This window comes from Vespula pensylvanica, chromosome 10 (genome assembly GCF_014466175.1).
Source record: "Vespula pensylvanica isolate Volc-1 chromosome 10, ASM1446617v1, whole genome shotgun sequence".
Lineage (NCBI taxonomy): Eukaryota > Metazoa > Arthropoda > Insecta > Hymenoptera > Vespidae > Vespula > Vespula pensylvanica.
The window spans coordinates 7,983,036-8,001,140 of record NC_057694.1 but is presented as its reverse complement, the minus strand read 5'-3'; the positions used below and the strand labels follow the sequence as shown (position 1 = coordinate 8,001,140).

The window sequence follows — 18,105 nt, the reverse complement described above, 5'->3', positions numbered from 1 at the left end:
CTTTATGAGAACGATTTCTACCGTACCAAAGAAAGCTTCGCTCGAAAATAGCGCTATAGGCGAAATAAATTCGTCGATGGAAAGACTAGAGCATGCGTCGACCTTAAAGTTCCTTGCTCTTTGTCGGAGGCACACTTTTGACAGAGCGGGCTTATGTGTGCCAAGTGAAGAAGGGAATGACCGAAGATCGAAAGGGACGCGTTTGAAAATCCCGATATAACGTTCGCGAACTTTGTTCGAACGGTTAATACCTTTAACGCGGTTATACGTTGCTCGGGAAAGAAAGGGAGTCTCTGGAGACGTTACGTTACGACGATCGTCCGTGAATGAGCAGAATACGACAAAGGACTATGACTTTATAAAGTATGCATATTGATGAGTATTCATCGAGGTACGATGATCTAATGCGACAATTAAAAACAATTAGTCATCGAGTGGCTTTGAAATTAGGTAACTTCATACTCTTCGTGACTATAGACCGTAATAGTTGGCCCATCTTGGTATAATTATACATATGTCTATTTGGGATGCAACACAATGCGATGACATATCGTCCTCGTAACAGATACTACATTGTAACGGATTGCAGGTAAGTATTGGGATCGCCAATCGTTATGAATACTCTCAAGCAGGTCAATAGCATTGCGTCGCTAATTACTTTAGATAACATGTACTTCGCACATCGCGCGCTTCAAGATCTCGAGATAAGGCAAAAGCGAAGGGATTTTCAGGCTCGTTACGATACGTGCGTTTTAGCGCGCATACATAATTTTATATCCTCTGGAAACGAGGATTATTCGTCCGCGCGAACGCAGCCAAAAGAAACTTTGCGATTCGTCGGACTATTTCGTCGCAAGACGATGATTCATATTTTCAAGGGTCACAAGGAGAATATTATCTAAGAGTTTGCACACGTAAGTAAGCAAGTACGCACGCGTTCAACCACGTCGCACCTTGCCCACGAGTATATTAAACGTTACACGCTATAGACGACCTAGAAAGTTATAATTGTTAGGTGACCGATGCGCCGAGCATTCGCGTATCTATTTCTCGTTTCAACTCGAACGCGAATATTTTGGTAGACTGATTCAAAGACGCGCAGTCTGTGCTCGCTTCGAGAGACATCTCGAGCTTATTTCAAAGAATAAATCATTGCGTAATTTATACCAGATTCTCCGTCATATAGCGAAAAAAATGTCCCGTCGAGCGTAACCGACGAGACGAAAGAGTAAGAGGGTTATAATTACACGTGGTTAAAGTCTCCGGTAAATTAGAGAGCCAGATCGAAGATTTCTCTTGACAGTATGGAATTCGAGGGAATGCGAGATATTTATAAATCTAGCAGGTTTTCTGTGTGCGGCTTTTTCGGTGCTTCGCCGGGAGGAGTGTAGGAAAATTATAGAGATCGCGCCCACGCCGTGTTTTATGCGCTGGCAGGGTCGCGTCGAGAAATCTCTAGAGACAATCGGAGCGAATATCGAGGAGGAGAAGAAAGAAAGGACAGGGATAAAGGCGAAAAGAGCGAGTACGGAGGAAACGGATGAACGATGAACTATTCCGAAGACGATGATGAAAGCCGCGGTAAAAAGGATAGACGGAGAGCGACGAACCGCTCCTCCTCGCGTTACGCTCTCCTAAAAATACACGGACACCGAGCCCAGATACCTAGATAGTAGTCTACTAATAGTTCGCGACAGCAAGACGCGACGAGACTCGTGGCGATTAGTCACAAAGTCGAGCGTCGTTTAGCGACGTACGCTTGTCAAGAAAGCCGTACTCTGCTCAATGCGCTCCTTCACTACGAATTTCCGCCTTTCTTGCCAATGCGATAACGTCGCATTGTACACCGTATGTAAGTCCTCTTTTAATTTTCCTCCTTTTAGCTTTCCGCGATTCGAGCAGAAAGACGACTCGCTCGCGGCACTGCTCCATCCAAAGACAGAGATCGTTTCTCTCTTTCGAGCGTCGCGCGTATCCTCGACCGCTATCACTTTTCTTCCTTGGAATCGACGTCTCTCACGTCTGATTTAAAGAAGATAAAAACGAGATTACATAAGCACGCCTACGACATTTCGCGATGAAGAGTCTACGACAAGATGCTCTCGTCCACGAAATCACGAATGATAAGTCCTGATGCGAGAACACTCTGGGCACTCGTCGAACGAAGGGGCGAGGAGACAGAGACAGAGACAGACAGACAGACAGACAGACAGACAGACGAGCAGATCGAGAGAAAGAGAGAGAGAGAGAGAGAGAGAGAGAGAGAGACAGAGAGAGAGAGGAAAAGAGAAAACACTTTGACGCACTCCGAAACACTTGGAACGATCGGCTCCTTTCGCTCGCTCGCGCACGCTTGACGTTAACGTGTCCCGTCAATGAAATCTTCCAACTTACTTGAAGTAGAGACTTACTCCCGCGTATCCAAAGTGGAGAGAAGAGGTTTCCTTTACTTTCCTCGTAGAAAATTGTTTGAAACGATGTTCACACACGCGTTCGCACCGGATTCAAAATGCTTTCGCAAACGGGAGAAACTGCCAAGAAAAGGAGAAGAAAAGAAGAAAAAAATTGATAACCAATAGAAACAATGGTATCGCTCGTTTTCGTCTTCGTCGTCGTCGTCGCCGTCGCCGTCGCCGTCGTCGTCGTCGTCGTCGTCGTGGTCGTCGTCGTCACTGCGTGGTCGTCACTCTTTTTTCCCGTTTTCTTTTATTATATTATTCTCGTCGTTTTCGTTTATCCTTCTCGTCTTATCTTCTTCTTCTTTTTTATAAGTAGCGCCGTCGCTCGTTCTTTCTCCCTCTTTTTTCACCCGTCCCTATCGCCGGGGCCCCGCGCGCCAACTAAACGCACGAAATCTCGCAGCGGCGATTCGAAGTGGAGTTCGCCTCCGCGAGTCTACCACCTCCACCGCCAACACCGAAACACCCCTCCGAGTATCTTTGCGAGGTTCCACCTCCGCGTCACCGCCACCCACATAGACTAAGAAAGTCGACTATACGACGGCCGAAGAGAACAACGACGACGACGACGACGACGACAATGTTACCTTGTATATAGAGAGGCAGCGGTTCGAGGGCACCTAGATGCAACCAGACAACAATGCGACCTTACGACGCACCGTCCTTTACGCCCCAATATTTTCATTTCCACCTCTACCTTTTCCTTTGCTCTTCACGTTGACCGTCCACTCGCTAAAAGATTTATAAGAGTATTAAACTTATCGAATAAACTACGAGTAATACCGGAGCAATATCGGATCAAACGTTGATCTTGAAACGTTGGAACGATTAATAACTCACACCTACGACGATAATTATCCGATTCTGTTTTCCTACCGAGTTCCATTCCTCCGTCGTCGCTCCACCTACGCAGCGTTGGTACGTTCTTCGCTCTGTCGCAAGACCCTCCGACCGAGTGTTATTCTATGCACCATAAAAAAAGCGATTCGATGAGTCAATCGTAAATACTTTTGTGTTGTACGTTTTTGACATTGAAATGTCATCGGCGCACGGTTTCGCACGTTTGAAAATACGATCTCTTTGCACGAACGACGTTCGTATTCGTAACGAAAATTATAAAAAGTAGGTACGCTATAGACGCCGCGTACGAAACTAATCCTTATGTAATGCAGAATACAACGATCATCGACCAGTCATATGAAAAGAATGCCAGAGTGACGTACGATCTGCGAAATTAGAAGTGAAAATAGCGCCGCTTAATTTTCTCACTCGCCAAATATATCGTAGATGGATCGTGCGTGCCGATCCAATGATCGATATTCCTTTCTTTTTTTCTTCGCGATCCGCCTCAACGATCCTTGATCGAAGAAACGTACGTGGACATTTATAAGCGATTTGTAGCGCCAGAAAAATTCGACTTGCGACGAACCGACGAAGGAAATCGCGACAAGGGGTCCTTCGATCGAAAATCCTTGGCAATGATAAGTTCGTGCGAGACGCGTGCTCGTTCGTATCGCTAAAACGCAAATATCGAATTTAATTGGACGAAACGATTCGCGCGCTGACGCCGAGGAAATATAATTTCGAGCGAAGATCGTCTCGATAAAAAATCGTGTTCGCGAGGAAAGGTAGAAAAATAGGGACAGGGAGAAATAGAACGGTACGCGAAAAGTGGGTCTTGGCCACGGCGTACCGCGCGCGAAAATAAGTTTTTCGTTCCGACGAGAGTTTCTCGCTCGTTTCTTCCTTCTCTCCCTCGTTTCTTTACTTTCTTTTTAATCGTCGAATCGAGCCGACAAAGAATCTCGAATCCGCGTTTGATTTTCGAACGGAAGCCGTGTACCTAGAGGAGTTTACCGATACGTTCTCCTTTGAGATCGATATCCCATTTCCTAATACGATCGGTGATCATCGAGCTAAAATAACACCGAGACGCGAATATCTGAAAAGCGGATAGATTGGCGGATACGCCGCTTGTCGATAGAGAAAATCGTCGGTGGAAGAAATCACGTACGGCGTCGAGATCTCTCTGGTTCTGGCAAGCCGAGCACTTTTCTAAATATACACGATCACCCCTCACCGGCGAATCTATCTTTACGTATTAGAATCTATACCTAACAACTCGAATACTCGCGCTCTTCGAATGACTATCAGCAGCCGGTGTTATTCGAGAATTACTCGAACCGCACCGTCTGCTCGCTAAAACTCTTGGCAAAAAGTGCTTTTCCTGACCGATTCGCGACGAGGTGGCCATTCGCGAAAGCACCTTGACTTCGAATTTCGCGATCGAAGTCGCTCCGCTACGGGACGAAGAAGCAAAGCGTTCCTCAGCCGCCGAAACGTTCTCGACCGGTTGTCCGATCGAAAAAGTCGCAAGGTTAGCTAAACCTCGTTAATCGTAAAAATAGCGCGGACGTTTCGGCGTAAAAAAGGGAAATAAATCGATAATAGGCGGACCGAGAAACGAATGTATACATGCGCGCCGCGCTTACCGAGAACGAATCGGTAAATTTGAACGCAAAAACGTTTTCTTTCTCGGTAAACCACCAAGAGAGAGAGAGAGAGAGGGAGGGAGGGAGGGAGAGAAAGGCGATCGGCAAAAATTTGCGCTCCTCTGTCCCGTGTTCTGAGAGTTCGATGACGAAGAAAGCTGATCCGTAGTTCTCGGTACTACCACCATAGATCGTTTCGTCTTAGCAACCTACTCGAGTCCACCGTCGATAGCAAAGTCGCGAGGCTCGTATTAAACGGATTCACGAGCGAAAATACGACGACGAAGAGAAATAAGCAAAGAGAGTCGCGTAGATAAATCGTCGGTTCGTAGAAAAGCGAGCTTCGAAGAACGTCGGAGAAAGAAAAATCCCAGACGCAGCAACCTCGCGAATTTGCAACAACGAGACCAGACGGGAAAATAACATAAAATATCCTACAAAATTCGATCTTTATCTTCGCCGTGACTAATCGAGTTTTGCCAAACGAGAAATGATTTAGCGAGACTACGACGTTCTAAATAAGATATTCCTATAAATAGGACATTATTCGTCTATTTTAAGCGCGATAGATATCGGCCAAACGTGCGTCGAACTTGCTCGGAAGAGCGATCGCGACATGCGGCAGAATCGAAACATGCTCTCGAAGGATTTTCAGGTTGATTCTTCGTCGCCGACCGAACGAACCGCGTTACCAAAGTTTCACGGATTACGCTCGAAATATTTTTAGGAGTCGTCGCTTTTAGTCCGACGGCTGAAAGAAATCGCTGTCCCTGCGAGATCGTAACATTTTCCGAGCTCCTCTTTCACGATGTTCGGCGACGCGCCTCGAACTAACGCAAGTACGTTCGAGGATCGGCGTTGTCGCGAAATTTTCGCGTGATCGAACGAGACGCGAGAAAGACCGGAATTCATTTTCGATATCGCCGTCGGCGATCGGATCGTAAGGAAACGGAGCCGAGCGACAGGAGGCAGGAAGGTGGCGGAGCGAAACGAGCGAATTCTTTGCTCGAAGTTGTCGCGCGAGCGAAAGGACGACCACCGAAACGAGACCCTTTATCAAGGGGAAACGCGCTTATTTCTTCGTTCATCGCATTTCTCTCGAACGAGTGGAACCGAGTGGGCGAATGGCTCGAGTATATGGAACAGCCGATCTAAAGTTAGACGTCGGTCCGTTCTGGAAATAGATGTTATGAGTGCGAGGACAGGACAAGACACCGGCCTATTATGTTTGCCTCGGTTCACGACGCGCAAATCCTAAAAGAAAGCGAACGAACCGCGAATGAATCGCGAACGCGAGTACGTACTGGAATCGACAGTTGCTTTCTTGCGAAGCAACTTTCTTACGCGTCGCTATTTTCGAACGTGAAAAACGAAATCGACGCGATCGGGGACTCGGGTTCTCGGAGCAAAGTTCGAATCGGTCAAAGCAACGGGGTGCTTCCCTTGGCAAAGACTGTCCTTTGGGACGTTTATCATTCCGCGGTAACTCTCGCTATCTCGCTCCAAGTCTCGTAAGGCGGTCGACGCGCATGGCTGATAAGAGCGCGGCTTTACTACTTGGAGTAAGGTCGGCGCTACGAGGCGACGTAACGCTGGTGTAAAACGTCGTCGAAGAATTTGTCGGCGCGTCCCGAGGAAAATCTATTTGCCGAGTCGACGTCTATTTCGAGAGAAACGGCACCTACGTGTACGTCGCACCATTGACAACGAGATCTCGCTGAATCGCCTCTTGCCAATATACTTACGAGTTTTCGCCGATTATGCAATCGTTCTACGAATTTAAAAGAAAAAAGAAAAAAAAGCAAAAACAAAAAAGAAAAAGAAGAATAAACCGAGAATACAGCTTCGTTTCGCGAATTAGGAGGACTCGTCAGCGAATTTCCCGAGATATTACGAGAGCACGCTCTATTTGCGAGCGAGAAAAATTATTATATACAAAGCAGCGTGTACGCGTCCGTACCTTGCGAGTTCTTGAAAGCGGTGACACTGTAACATGACCACATTCTATTCATAGAATTTGAAATTTCAAACGCATCGTTTAACGCGCCGGCGAGACAATGCATAATCCGTGGGACGTTTCGTTCGCTACGAGTACCGATTGGAAAAACCTGGATTATCGTCCATCACGCCTTTGGAAACTCGATCGATCCCTTTTTCTTTTCACGATACGCGTACGATGTCGCGATAGAGACTTGAGAGAAAATGCAGCGAGGTTTCTACGGGATACTACAGGGTTCTAAATCTCATCGGGGTACTGCTGTATCATAGATCTCTTATCTGCGACCTACATCGACAGATAGTATACGTCGTTGGAAGAAATCCTCTCGTCTTTCGCGCAAATGTGCGTTCGCGTGAAAGGCGTCGATGATCGATGCGCGATGGCAAATAAGATCGTATGACCGAGTCGCCATTCGAGATCGAGGCAACGCTCGATGATATCGGATGGTCCAAACGAGAGTCGATCGGCACGATTCCAGAAAGCAGGCAATCCCCGATAATCTCGAAATAACGAAAACCCCGCCTGCTTTTCTATGTATCGCGCTCTCTCTCTCTCTCTCTCTTCCTCTCGCACGCTCGCTCACGCGCGCCGTGCAGCGAGTGCTCCTCTAATCGCGCATCGTCCGTCTTTCTCGGTCCAACGAGCTTGCACGCCCGCGATCGCTCTATCTTCGTTTCATCCTCTGCTCGCCCGTCGATATTTTTGGTCGTTGCTCGAGTGAGACGACGGATAACTGTGAGAGAAAGACAGGCGACGAGCGCGAGAAGAGATTGCGGTAACGAGGGAGAGGAAGAAAGATATATGTACGTCGTACATACGTATATATACGTGTTATATACATATACATATATATATATATATATGCGTGTGTATACATTTGTATGCGTCGAAGGAGAGAGACACAGGGAGAGAGAGAGAGAGAGAGAGAGAGAACATCGTGAAAACCGTTAGCGCCGACGGCGTAACCTGAGAGCTTCTCGGACCCCGCGACCATATATGTCCGCCTCTCGCTCTCTCTCTCGCTCCCTCTGCCTAGCTTTACGTCGCCTCCTCTCTCTCGTACTCGCGAGCTACGCCTCTCTCTCTCTCTCTCTCTCTCTCTCTCTCTCTCTCTCTCTCTCTCTCTCTCTCTGTGTTTCCTTACGATCCAGAACAGAATGAAGCTAATAATTTATCGATAACTTCCGCCAGTAACAAACGATTTGTAAATTCCATAACGTATGCCCCGCGATTGCATACAAAAAGTTCTCTTCGAATTCGTACAGAAATCGAGCTCTAACGAACCTACGTAAAACACGAACTTCGATCGTCGTTATTTCTTCTGCTTTTATTTTTACAGAATACGCTCCAACGACTCGTCGGCAATTAACGTTTTTATGCTCGAAAGATGGTTCCGAAAAGGACGAGCGATTGCGTAATATTAGTTTCTTGAAAAAAAAAAAAAAAAGAAAAAGAAAAAAAACGAAAGAAAAAGTGCCGTTTTTTGCACCGTTTCATCGAATCTAAGCTATTTGGAAAGTAATCATAGAATGAGTACTTAAACTAATATACTCACACCATCCTTAAAAGTTACCGAGTCATCAAAGTACGAGAGTACATCGGAGATGTTCCTTCCTACCGTTTTTCAGCGAGAATGTCCGTTAACCGTTGAAAAAATCCGTTAAAAAGTAGCATACGAATCGTATCGAAAAAGCGAAAACTGGCGCCACCTACGGAATTTGGAAAGTCAAACATCGGTGATTATCGATAACCGTCGATCGTGTCGTTACCGACGGATCGACCCGCGTTATGCGTACTTTGCATCGATTTAGGGGCACGGGATACGGATAAACGATAAAATTTATCGAGTAAATTGGTAGAAATGAAACAGCAAGCGAATAATAACACGTACATCGACGTTTTATGTAAATAGACGGGTACGCGCGAACGCGTACTACAATGAGTAACACAATAACTAAGTCTTATAATCGAACAAGAAAATAGTAAACTTAAACTAACGTAATTAACATCTTTATGTGCTCGATAACCGTAACAACGTGCACGTTCCATTCTTGCGGGAAGAATGGAAGAAAAAAAAACGTGCGTATGTATATGTGCTTATAATTATATACATTTTAAAAGTTCGGTGCAACCAATCGATAGAAAAGATTACGATTTTTTCAAAACAAAATATACATCGTTTCTCGAATCTATCCGATTCGTTACGATCTTTACTTGAAAAGTAGCGAGTAACTATTGACCGTTGGTAGTAAGAGATAAAATAAACAGTGAGATTGAAACAAAAAAAAAATAATAATAATAACGTTGAAAACGGAACCAGCGATTTTGCATCGACGTTTCTTCGTAACATCCACCCTTTCCTCGTGATCGTTGCACCGAAACTGGCACACGACTTCTAATATTTACATTTTACAACGATCAAACGTATTGCAAAAAACGTGATGATTAACGTGCGAACGTGTGTTATTACGAGACGATTAGAGCTGTACGATTAGGATTAGCCGAGGAGGAGCCATGTGGTACGGTTTACCTCGTCGAAGAATCAGCTTTCTTCGAAACTCTTCGCCTCCGAAAAATTCTATAGCGTTTATACAACGGTGTCGTAACGATGGCGGTCACCGTGTCCTTCCTAACGTCGATAAGGTAGACATCTAGATCGATTTTAATCTTTCCGGCCGACAACATCTCCTCAGGAACCCCGACTTTACGCGCGCTTGGCGAGATCGAAACGACGCGTAACTTTCGATAATAAAAAAAAAAAAAATCCTTTAAAACGAAGCAATCGTAGGCGAGATACAGAGTATTACCGAACCAACGAACCCATACGCGTACGCCCTTTTTTCGTGCATCGCGTCTCGCACGTAACGAACTCTCCTCGTACCACGGCGATGATCGATGATGCAAACAACGACCTCGCGCATTAAAATTCCATTCACGATGGGCGATCCTTGAAGGCGATCCTTTGCGCGAACGTACAAGAGTCGAAGATGCGTCGGCTTAACGGTATTTGGAGTAATGGTCTAATGTCATCGAGTACTACGTGCCGACGCGAGTGCGCAATCTCGTCGCTTAACGAGTACGTACGATCGCTACAAACGTATGGGGGCTCGAACGATGGAACAACAATCGGGACGATCTAACGTTGCGCTAACGTCGCTGGAAAGGACGACGGCTGGCGTAACAAGTAATCGTGGAAGAGAATTCGCGTGAAAATTATCCGACGCGTAAAATCTATAAGAGTCTATTCGTACCAACGGAACTAAGAAATCATGATGCCATTTTGGAGATTTCGAAGAAAGGAAAACGAAAAGTCGTTGGTACGCGCCGCGAATAGCAATCGCGTCTCTGACTCGGGTTAGATGCAGGTGAGCGCGTACCAACGACGATAACGATAATTGAATGTTGCACAACGTGTCGTCGTAATATTTAGCAACGTAGAGTCAGATGTAAACCTAACTTTTATATACGCTCCTACGACTCTCCTCGAGTCTCGATTCGAGCGTGTAACCAACTATGCGAACCAACTACGCGAAAAATATTGTATTCTCAGTATTGTACGTTCGCGTTCTTACGCGCATTCGCGTTACTCGCTACGCTAAAACGCGGTTATCTCATTTCGTCGTAATAACATTTTTACAATCGCACGTTACTTGCTATTTTATCGACATGTAGGACACGTTGTATTAGCGGACTACATATTACACTTTCTATTACGTTTCCGCGACTTCCTTCTATCTCGATAACCGTAATAATGTATTGACGTTATCGTTATTTCTTATCGATGAAAAATTCCATCCGATGATCGGAGAAACGCAGTTTCTTCGCAACCCAGACGCAGATTTCTTTTCGAACGGCCGGAAAGGAAAGTGGGAAAGGCGAGTGGACGTAGAGTTTGTGAAAGAGGAAATATAAAGGACGATCGATCGCGACGTAACGCTCAACGTTCTGCGTCAAAGGCGGTATCGCTTTCCTCGATATCCCGCGGAGAGGAGGAATCGGGTGGTAGCGTCTCCGAGCGTTCTCTCACGCGTCCTTGGAAAGAATATTTGAGAAAGGCCGGGGCTATGGCTTCGAGTCGATACCCATTACGAGGCGAGTTTCGCGAAGAGAATTTTTAGGACGATGTATAAGAATCGGCGCAACATGCGACCGTTATCGGGACTTTTGTCGACTCCCTCCCGCGACGATGCAAAGGTTTAAAAAAGAAACGAAAGGAAAAAAAGAAAATAGATTTTAACGACAAACCGATTGCGAAAGACGGGAAAAGGAAAATAAGTAGGAGGCTGCCTAACGAACGAATATCCGGAAGTATTTTGCCGCGAAAATGGTAGGTAATCGCGGTAACATCTTCGGGGAACGAATTTACCGTAATTATCCGTGTCTTCGTAATTACGTATATCCGGACTCGCGTTACCAACCGAACGTTACCATCTCCACCCATCGTACCACACCGATTCACGAGATTTTCGTATTCGCGAGGATCCTCTACGAACGAGAACACGACAGTTCGTCCTTTCTCTCTTTTCCCATACGCTCGCATACCTATGCTATACCTGTATCTATCGCGTACCTTCATCACGCGATCTTCCCGCTTAAAACAATAATTAACAAAGCCAACGAACGTAACGCGTCGCGAGTTTATCGCAACGACCGGATGGACGTAATCGTACGTGTACGTTCCTTTTCGATAACGCGCCTTCCTACCGTTAGATAAAATTTGGGCGACGGACTCGACTCGTTCGTGATAACGACATCGTTGGGGAACTAAAGGGAAAGGGCCGATCGGAGGGAGAGAGAGAGAGAGAGAAGATGCAAGAAGCGGAAAGGACCGCCGAAAAGTACGAAGCACCGTGGGTTTTAGATCGAGATACCGTATCCTTTCGATTTTCGTTTCTTTCTTTCTTTCTTCCTTTCTTTCTTTTGCGTTCGTTCGTTCTTCTTGATCGGCCGACTTAATAATTAAAGTTTCTGAACGATGTCGAATTTGTCCTTGAAGCCGATCGACTCCTTCTTGGGATCGTACTTCTTCCGTGCCGCCAGCTGAGCCCTGAGCTCCTTCGCGCTCATCTTCAGGTTCAAACCTTGCCTGGGCTCGTTGTTTCCGGTCACGGTGCCGTTGCCGGTTCCGTGAACGTGAGCCTCCGTCGTCTCGCTGTTTCTCGAATTGGCGCTGCCGTTTTCTCGAGAGACGCTCGTCTCTTCGTTTTCGCTCGACAACGAGGACATCGTCGTCGACGACGCCGTCGTCGTCATCGTCGTTGTCACCGCTATCGTAGAAGCATTCACCGTCGTTGCCGTGCTATCGCTGTGCTCCGTGTCGTTGGACCCGCTCGACTTTCGTGCGTTCTGAAAGAACAAGAAACAAAAGGAATTCCTCCGAATTATTACGTACGCAAGGAAAGAGACGAAAAGTCGGGGAACTCGACGAGAGCGAATCGAAAGGAACGATAGGAGAGCATCGTGAAAAAACTCGTCACGTTCGCGTCCTGACCAATATCCCTCGATATACCGGTCGACGCCGGTGAACTATCGACGAAATGCGTATCACGTACCAAGGCCAAACGCACCTTCCTCGCGTGCCACTTTTCCTCCAAATATTCCTAACCGGACGTTTCTCTCCCTCCACCTTCGAAGTCGCGTCCGCGATAACCGATCGTGCCGTTGAGAAAAACACGCGGCTCGATTTGACGAGAGCGCGCGGTTTTTCCCGTCTCGACGATTATCTTTGAAATTATTACCTACTATCGTCGATACCACTACTTTCTCTATCTTCGACGCGGAGAGCAGATACGAATTTTGATCGGGTATTCGTTCCTCTGCGCCGATTGATCCTCGATAGACGGGAGAGAGAGAGAGAGAGAGAGAGAGAGAGTAGGATCGATTTTCGTAAGATACCACGATGACCTTGATGAGCCTGATGCAATTCTGAACGGTACTTAAAGGAATTCCATCGGTTAGGCCTATGCGCGACGAAGAACCGGTTTCACCGAGCACAAACCGTTTAAATCCCTTCGAAATAATGTTAGTCGGCTATCGCGTCGAGCCCCACGATTTTCAAATCTCTACCAGCTTCCTCAAGATTTTCCTCCTGTTCGACTCTATACGTCGGACAGCCGTTTCGTTGCGAAACAATAGCGAGAACTTTTCGAACCTATGCACCGAAATTAATCCCTCTTTGATATTCGATTATACGCTTTGTTACGCTTCTAAACGGCTCGTTAAATCGCATTAGAACGCGTTCGCGTGCGTCACCGCCGTACGCTTCCTATCCTTGCCAGATTTCTCGCGATTCGAATAAGAAGAAACTCGACGTTGGTAGATTTATAAAAAAAAAAAAAAAGAAAAGAAAAGAAAAAGAAAATAAGGAAGAAAAAAGAGGAAAAAGAAAAACGAAAAAAACAGAGAGAGAGAGAAAAAAGAGAAAAAAAGAAGGCGAATCGATTTACATAACCGCGGGCAGCCGTTGCCGATAAGAGGGGGAACGAAACGTATTTGCGGAATAATTTACAACGTAGCTCTCTCAAAGCTACCTTGAAACGTTCTACGTATAACCAGCAAACGACGTTTCACCTGCTAAACGAGAGAGGAATTTCGCGGCGACCCAGAAAATACAACGCTGAACGAGTTCGATACACCGATACGCTACTGCTTTGAAATTACCCTGACGCGAGCACACGTCGTTTGTCGTTTGCTTGCTCGCGCGCACGCATGCACGCACGCACGCATAGCCATTTAATTATTCTTCGAGAGGAGAGAAAGGAGAGGCTGCTGCAATCGCTTGCCTTTTCTTTCTTTTTTTCTTCTTTTTTTTTTCGAATACCCGTTATCCGAATACGTTATTCCTCGTCGAGAAAACGCGGACACGCATTTTTGTTCTCTCGTATTTCGATAGACCCGATTATTCAAAGTTTCGAGCGACGATTTCGAAAATCTTCCGACCACGGTTATCGACGCGTAATCGGAGGAGCCAGCCGCTTCGAAAGAGATCACGCAATGCATTTTGAAAAGATAGGTACCCTCGCAATAAAACCGAATTACCGAGTAGGCGGATAGGAGGAGAGCCGGAATCGACGCGAACGCGGAATTTACGTAAGCTCGTCGAAGACCGGAAGAGAGCTCCCGACCATATCGTACGAGATCATCGAATCGAAAAATGAAAGATGATACGCAAAGTCTCTCTTTTCCGAGTGTAACGAATATTCTCCACACGGTATATATCGAAAGAGAGAGAGAGAGAGGGGCAAGAATTTCTAGCGATTCGTCGACGTAACGCGATATATACGTGTGTGTGTACGTACGTACGTATGTATATCCAATTAATGCGCCTAACGTCAGAAAGAAAGCGTTATCGTTTCCCTTTCGTTTTCTCGCGCTAATATTCACGCGGGCATACGTAGGTGCATACGTGTGCGCGAACGAATGAAATACCGATGCTGGAAGGCTCGCGCTTTGAAAGCCCGCGTAATACAAATTCGTTCGAACGAGAGGAAGAATTCAGGACAGCGTATTAGCCAACGAGTGCGCGTTACGTAATTGGAAACGCGAAGGAGAGGAGACGAAGAGGACTCGTACAAAGGACGAGTGTATCTCGGCGGGCGATCGACCAAATCGAATCCCGACGAAACGAATCGAGCCTTCTAAAAAGGAAACATCCGGTAATTAGTATATCTGGCTAATCGTTCTCTCCGATAAATACTCTTTTTCTCGTTAGCTTCGTTTATCCGTCTATCCATCTATAAACCCATCCACGTACGTACGTAGGCGAGTGGGTGGCATCGTAGCGTCGAGACTGAGAATCGCAGGCGCGATTTCGCGCGATAAATCGCATCGAAGATGAGAAAAAAATGCCTATCCGACGTCGAGGATTTTTCGATGGAGATAAGGTAATAAACGACGCGCGTCTTCTTCGACGAGCACGAACGAAAGAAAAGGAATTATTATGGAAGGTAATTAGAGACAGTTTACGTTCGTACGATAATACGTGTGTTTGTTGCACGGCCGTTTTATCTTCCTCGGGAGAAGAGGTGAGTCATCGATTCCATCCTTCCTCCGGTCTCGGAGAAAAATCAGTCTCGAAGACACGTCGGATAATTAGATCGTTTCGACGAAACGATCGCTCGCAAACATTTAGATAATCGCGTAACGCCTTTGATTATTCTCTCGTTAGTATCGGATTCGATCGATCCGTCGATAAAGTCCGCCGAGATAAGCGATTAGATAAAATTGAGATTTTTTTCTTTCGTTCCTCAGGAACGAGACGGAAGGACGACGACGACGACGACGACGACGAAATCTGCGTGGGCGACACCGACTTCGAAGAAGGTTCCGTCGGTTGTTTGATACGCGATAAAAACGATGATAACGGGGAGGACGTGAATTATCGTACGGTTGGGTTGCTCCGAGATATTTAATCGTGCTCGAAAAAGAGCGTTCTACGTACTTTTTACGCCCAACGAAACTCTAGCGACGTCTGCCTTGGAAAGGGAAACCCCTTAGCTAGAGTCGATTGATCGCTCTAGCGTACGACCGTTTGAACCGTTAAACGTCGATAAAGGACAAACCGTCTCCAACGAAGATCGCGGCGTAAAATTTGTCCTCGTTGCCTCTTCCGTTCCTATTCTTTTAATTACGCCCTACGCGTTCGCGCTCTCGCTCTTAAGTTCATAAGCCCTGGAGGAACAGGAATAGAGATAGACGGACGGAGATTCGCGCGTTTGTATTTCGGTAAGGAGATCGAGCGCCGTTTCGACCGAGCGATCGGTATTTTTTTCTTCGCCTCTACGAGTAGTCCGTCCGAAAAGAGTACGAACGATCCTACTTCTTCTCTTTTCCTTTTCTCGAAATAGACTCTTTTCGTCCAACGAAGGTAGCAACGAAGGTAGCGCGTTTGCGTCGAGTTGTTATCTCCGTGCCGGAATAAACACAGATGTTGGAAACACTTGTACCGCTACGTTTCCCGAGCGAGATCTACTCGTTGGAAATCGTTAGGAGAGGGACGGAGGAGGAACGAACGAACAACGGCGCAACGCGCATTTGTAGTTCGAACGAAATAACCGTCGGTCTGGTCACGTGCTTCGTAACCGCGAGATTCGCCGAACCGCTCGGCGAGACGTAGATTCGCGAGGGTAAGAGGAAAGTAACGATCGATCGTTCCAAAGATCCTTGGAAACGTTGTTTTCGTACGCGTCTCTGGGAAAGAAAAAAAAAAGAATCTACGACCTCTAAATTCCTCGCGCGTTACGATCGAGGAAGGACGGAAAGCGGATTCTTCGCATCGACGAGCGAGGTGTCGCGATGGGAGATAACCTATAAAAAAACGAGTTTTCCCACGTTGCTACGACTGCGTCGCCTACGACGTTCCTCCGTCCGTCGATAAGTAATTAGCGCGACCGATTCGCGATGCCCCCGTCGAGAGGAGGGGGGGGGGGAGACTCACCTCGTCGGCGGAGATGCCGTGATCCGATCCCTCCTCGTGATCCACGCTGTTCGGATTCCTCTCCGGCGTCTTGATCACCTTGACGTTCGCCATGGTGCCCTTGACGACGACGTTGTTAGCCCTGAAGTACTCGTCAGCCTCCTGATCGAGCACCAGGAGCTTGGTCTCGTTCGGGAACGCCTTGATGCGTTCGACCACCTGCTTGTGAGTCTCGTTGGCTATGTTAATCTCGTTTACCTCGATGATTCGATCCCCTTGCTTCAAGCCAGCGGCTTGGCTCGGGGAACCCTCGTCCACCTTACCGATGTACTGCCCGTTCTTCCCTTTCTCCGCGTGAAGATTGAAGCCGTAACCGTCAAAGTCATCCCACTTGACGATGTGGCAAAGACGCGCGTACGGTGTCTTATCGCCCTTCAGGGACGACATTTCGAGACCAGCACTTCGACTCTCCAGATTTTCCCGTCAGCGGAAGAAGGCTCGAACGGACACGCTCGCGACTCACGCGATCTATCCTATTCTCTCGATTCACGTCCTTCCTCTCTTCCTCCCTTTTCGATCTTCCTTCTTCCTCTCCCCGACTACCTTTCCCGGCTCCTCTCTCGTATCTCGGCGACGAATACGAGAACCGCGTGACGATCTATCGAAAACGACTGGGATCGACTGCTTCCCAACCGGCGAGCGCTCGATCGGGTACCGACAGGTACGACCGTACGCGAGATCGGCGGCGAACGAACTAAAGGTCGGTTCGCGCGTACGCGGGATCGCAGGGACCAATCGCGTCATCTCGCGACCGTGTCGGGGCCTCTCGGGGCGGGGAGAGGGAAGCTCGATCGAGAGGGAGGGAGACGGAGCGAGCGACAGCGAAGGACGGAAAAGCGGGAGCGCGTTCGTCGCGACGATCGGGGAAAATACGTGCCGAACGAATGACTCTCGAACGCTTCGTCTACGAGCCCTTTCTTCGATTCTCTCTGCTGCTCTCTTCTCTCTTCCTTTTCTTTCGATCTCCGCGTTCGAAAAGCAAATCGAGCCGACGACCGGAGCGAGCGAGAGAGAGAGAGAGAGAGAGAGATGGCAGGCGCGTCTTCGTCGTTGTCGCGTCTACCGCCCTCGCGCGACAGGTGAAGGAAGCTTCGCGAACTCTTCCTACCTGTCGAATAATGGAAACGCGGCTTAGCTCTACGCGTCGATACGTGCCGAAGAAAAAACATTTCGAGCGAGAAATCGGAATTCGTTTGTCGCCGCTCGACGAGTCGATCGCAGCGACGAGCGATCGTCGAAACTTAATCGGGCCCGATGGGAATCTTCTCAAGGACTTTGCGCGGACGGAGGTACGCCTTGCACGCTGCAGCGTTTAGAAGTATCACTTGCGTTTAGGCCTAAAAAGGAGGCAAAATGCGCAGCGGGGACACCTGTTGCCGATCTCCCTAGAGGTCGATGAATCATGGCTTTGTTAACACGTGTTTAACGAATCGCGCGACGCGTTGCCATACCTTTCCGGGCTTAGAAGCGACGCGACGTCGAGGCAGGAAAGAAGCGACCTTTAATCGTCGCTCGCACGTACCCGACATTGTTTCCTAGGAATAAAAGAGAAACGTACGCAGGTTGCATCGAAAACGTGCGATCTTGGAGAAAAGAGGATCTCGAAATTACGCGAGAGCCCGAGGGATCCTTGGCTATTCCGCCGACCGACCGACCGACCGACCGGAGATACGGCCGATC

General features: G+C 47.5%; 2 protein-coding genes across 17 annotated transcripts in view; both read right to left on the bottom strand.

Annotated features, from left to right (window-relative positions):
- Positions 1 to 2,861, bottom strand: part of LOC122632595 (twitchin) — a 64,362-nt gene extending 61,501 nt beyond the window's left edge. For 13 of the 16 annotated variants that reach the window (XM_043819573.1, XM_043819575.1, XM_043819577.1 and 10 more), the window contains exon 1: positions 2,395 to 2,860. The gene's annotated coding sequence lies outside the window, so the exon portion shown is untranslated. Of the gene's footprint in view, positions 1 to 2,394 lie in introns of all 16 variants that reach the window. The other 3 variants (XM_043819587.1, XM_043819588.1, XM_043819572.1) reach the window with 2 other exon arrangements.
- Positions 2,862 to 11,860: 8,999 nt separating this feature from the next.
- On the bottom strand, positions 11,861 to 16,915 carry LOC122632610 (Na(+)/H(+) exchange regulatory cofactor NHE-RF1). Its single transcript, XM_043819642.1, has 2 exons — positions 16,387 to 16,915; positions 11,861 to 12,296 (listed from the first exon to the last, which is right to left on the bottom strand). Exons 1-2 carry the CDS (start codon positions 16,810 to 16,812, stop codon positions 11,910 to 11,912), a joined length of 813 nt encoding a protein of 270 aa, XP_043675577.1. The 5' UTR covers positions 16,813 to 16,915; the 3' UTR covers positions 11,861 to 11,909.
- Positions 16,916 to 18,105: the final 1,190 nt, after the last annotated feature.

Coding starts and splice junctions, on each gene's coding strand:
- LOC122632610 (XM_043819642.1), bottom strand. CDS start 16,812: ATGTCGTCCCTGAAGGGCGATAAGACACCGTACGCGCGTCTTTGCCAC. Junction 12,297..16,386: donor ACGGCATCTCCGCCGACGAG/GTGAGTCTCCCC, acceptor TTGTTCTTTCAG/AACGCACGAAAGTCGAGCGG.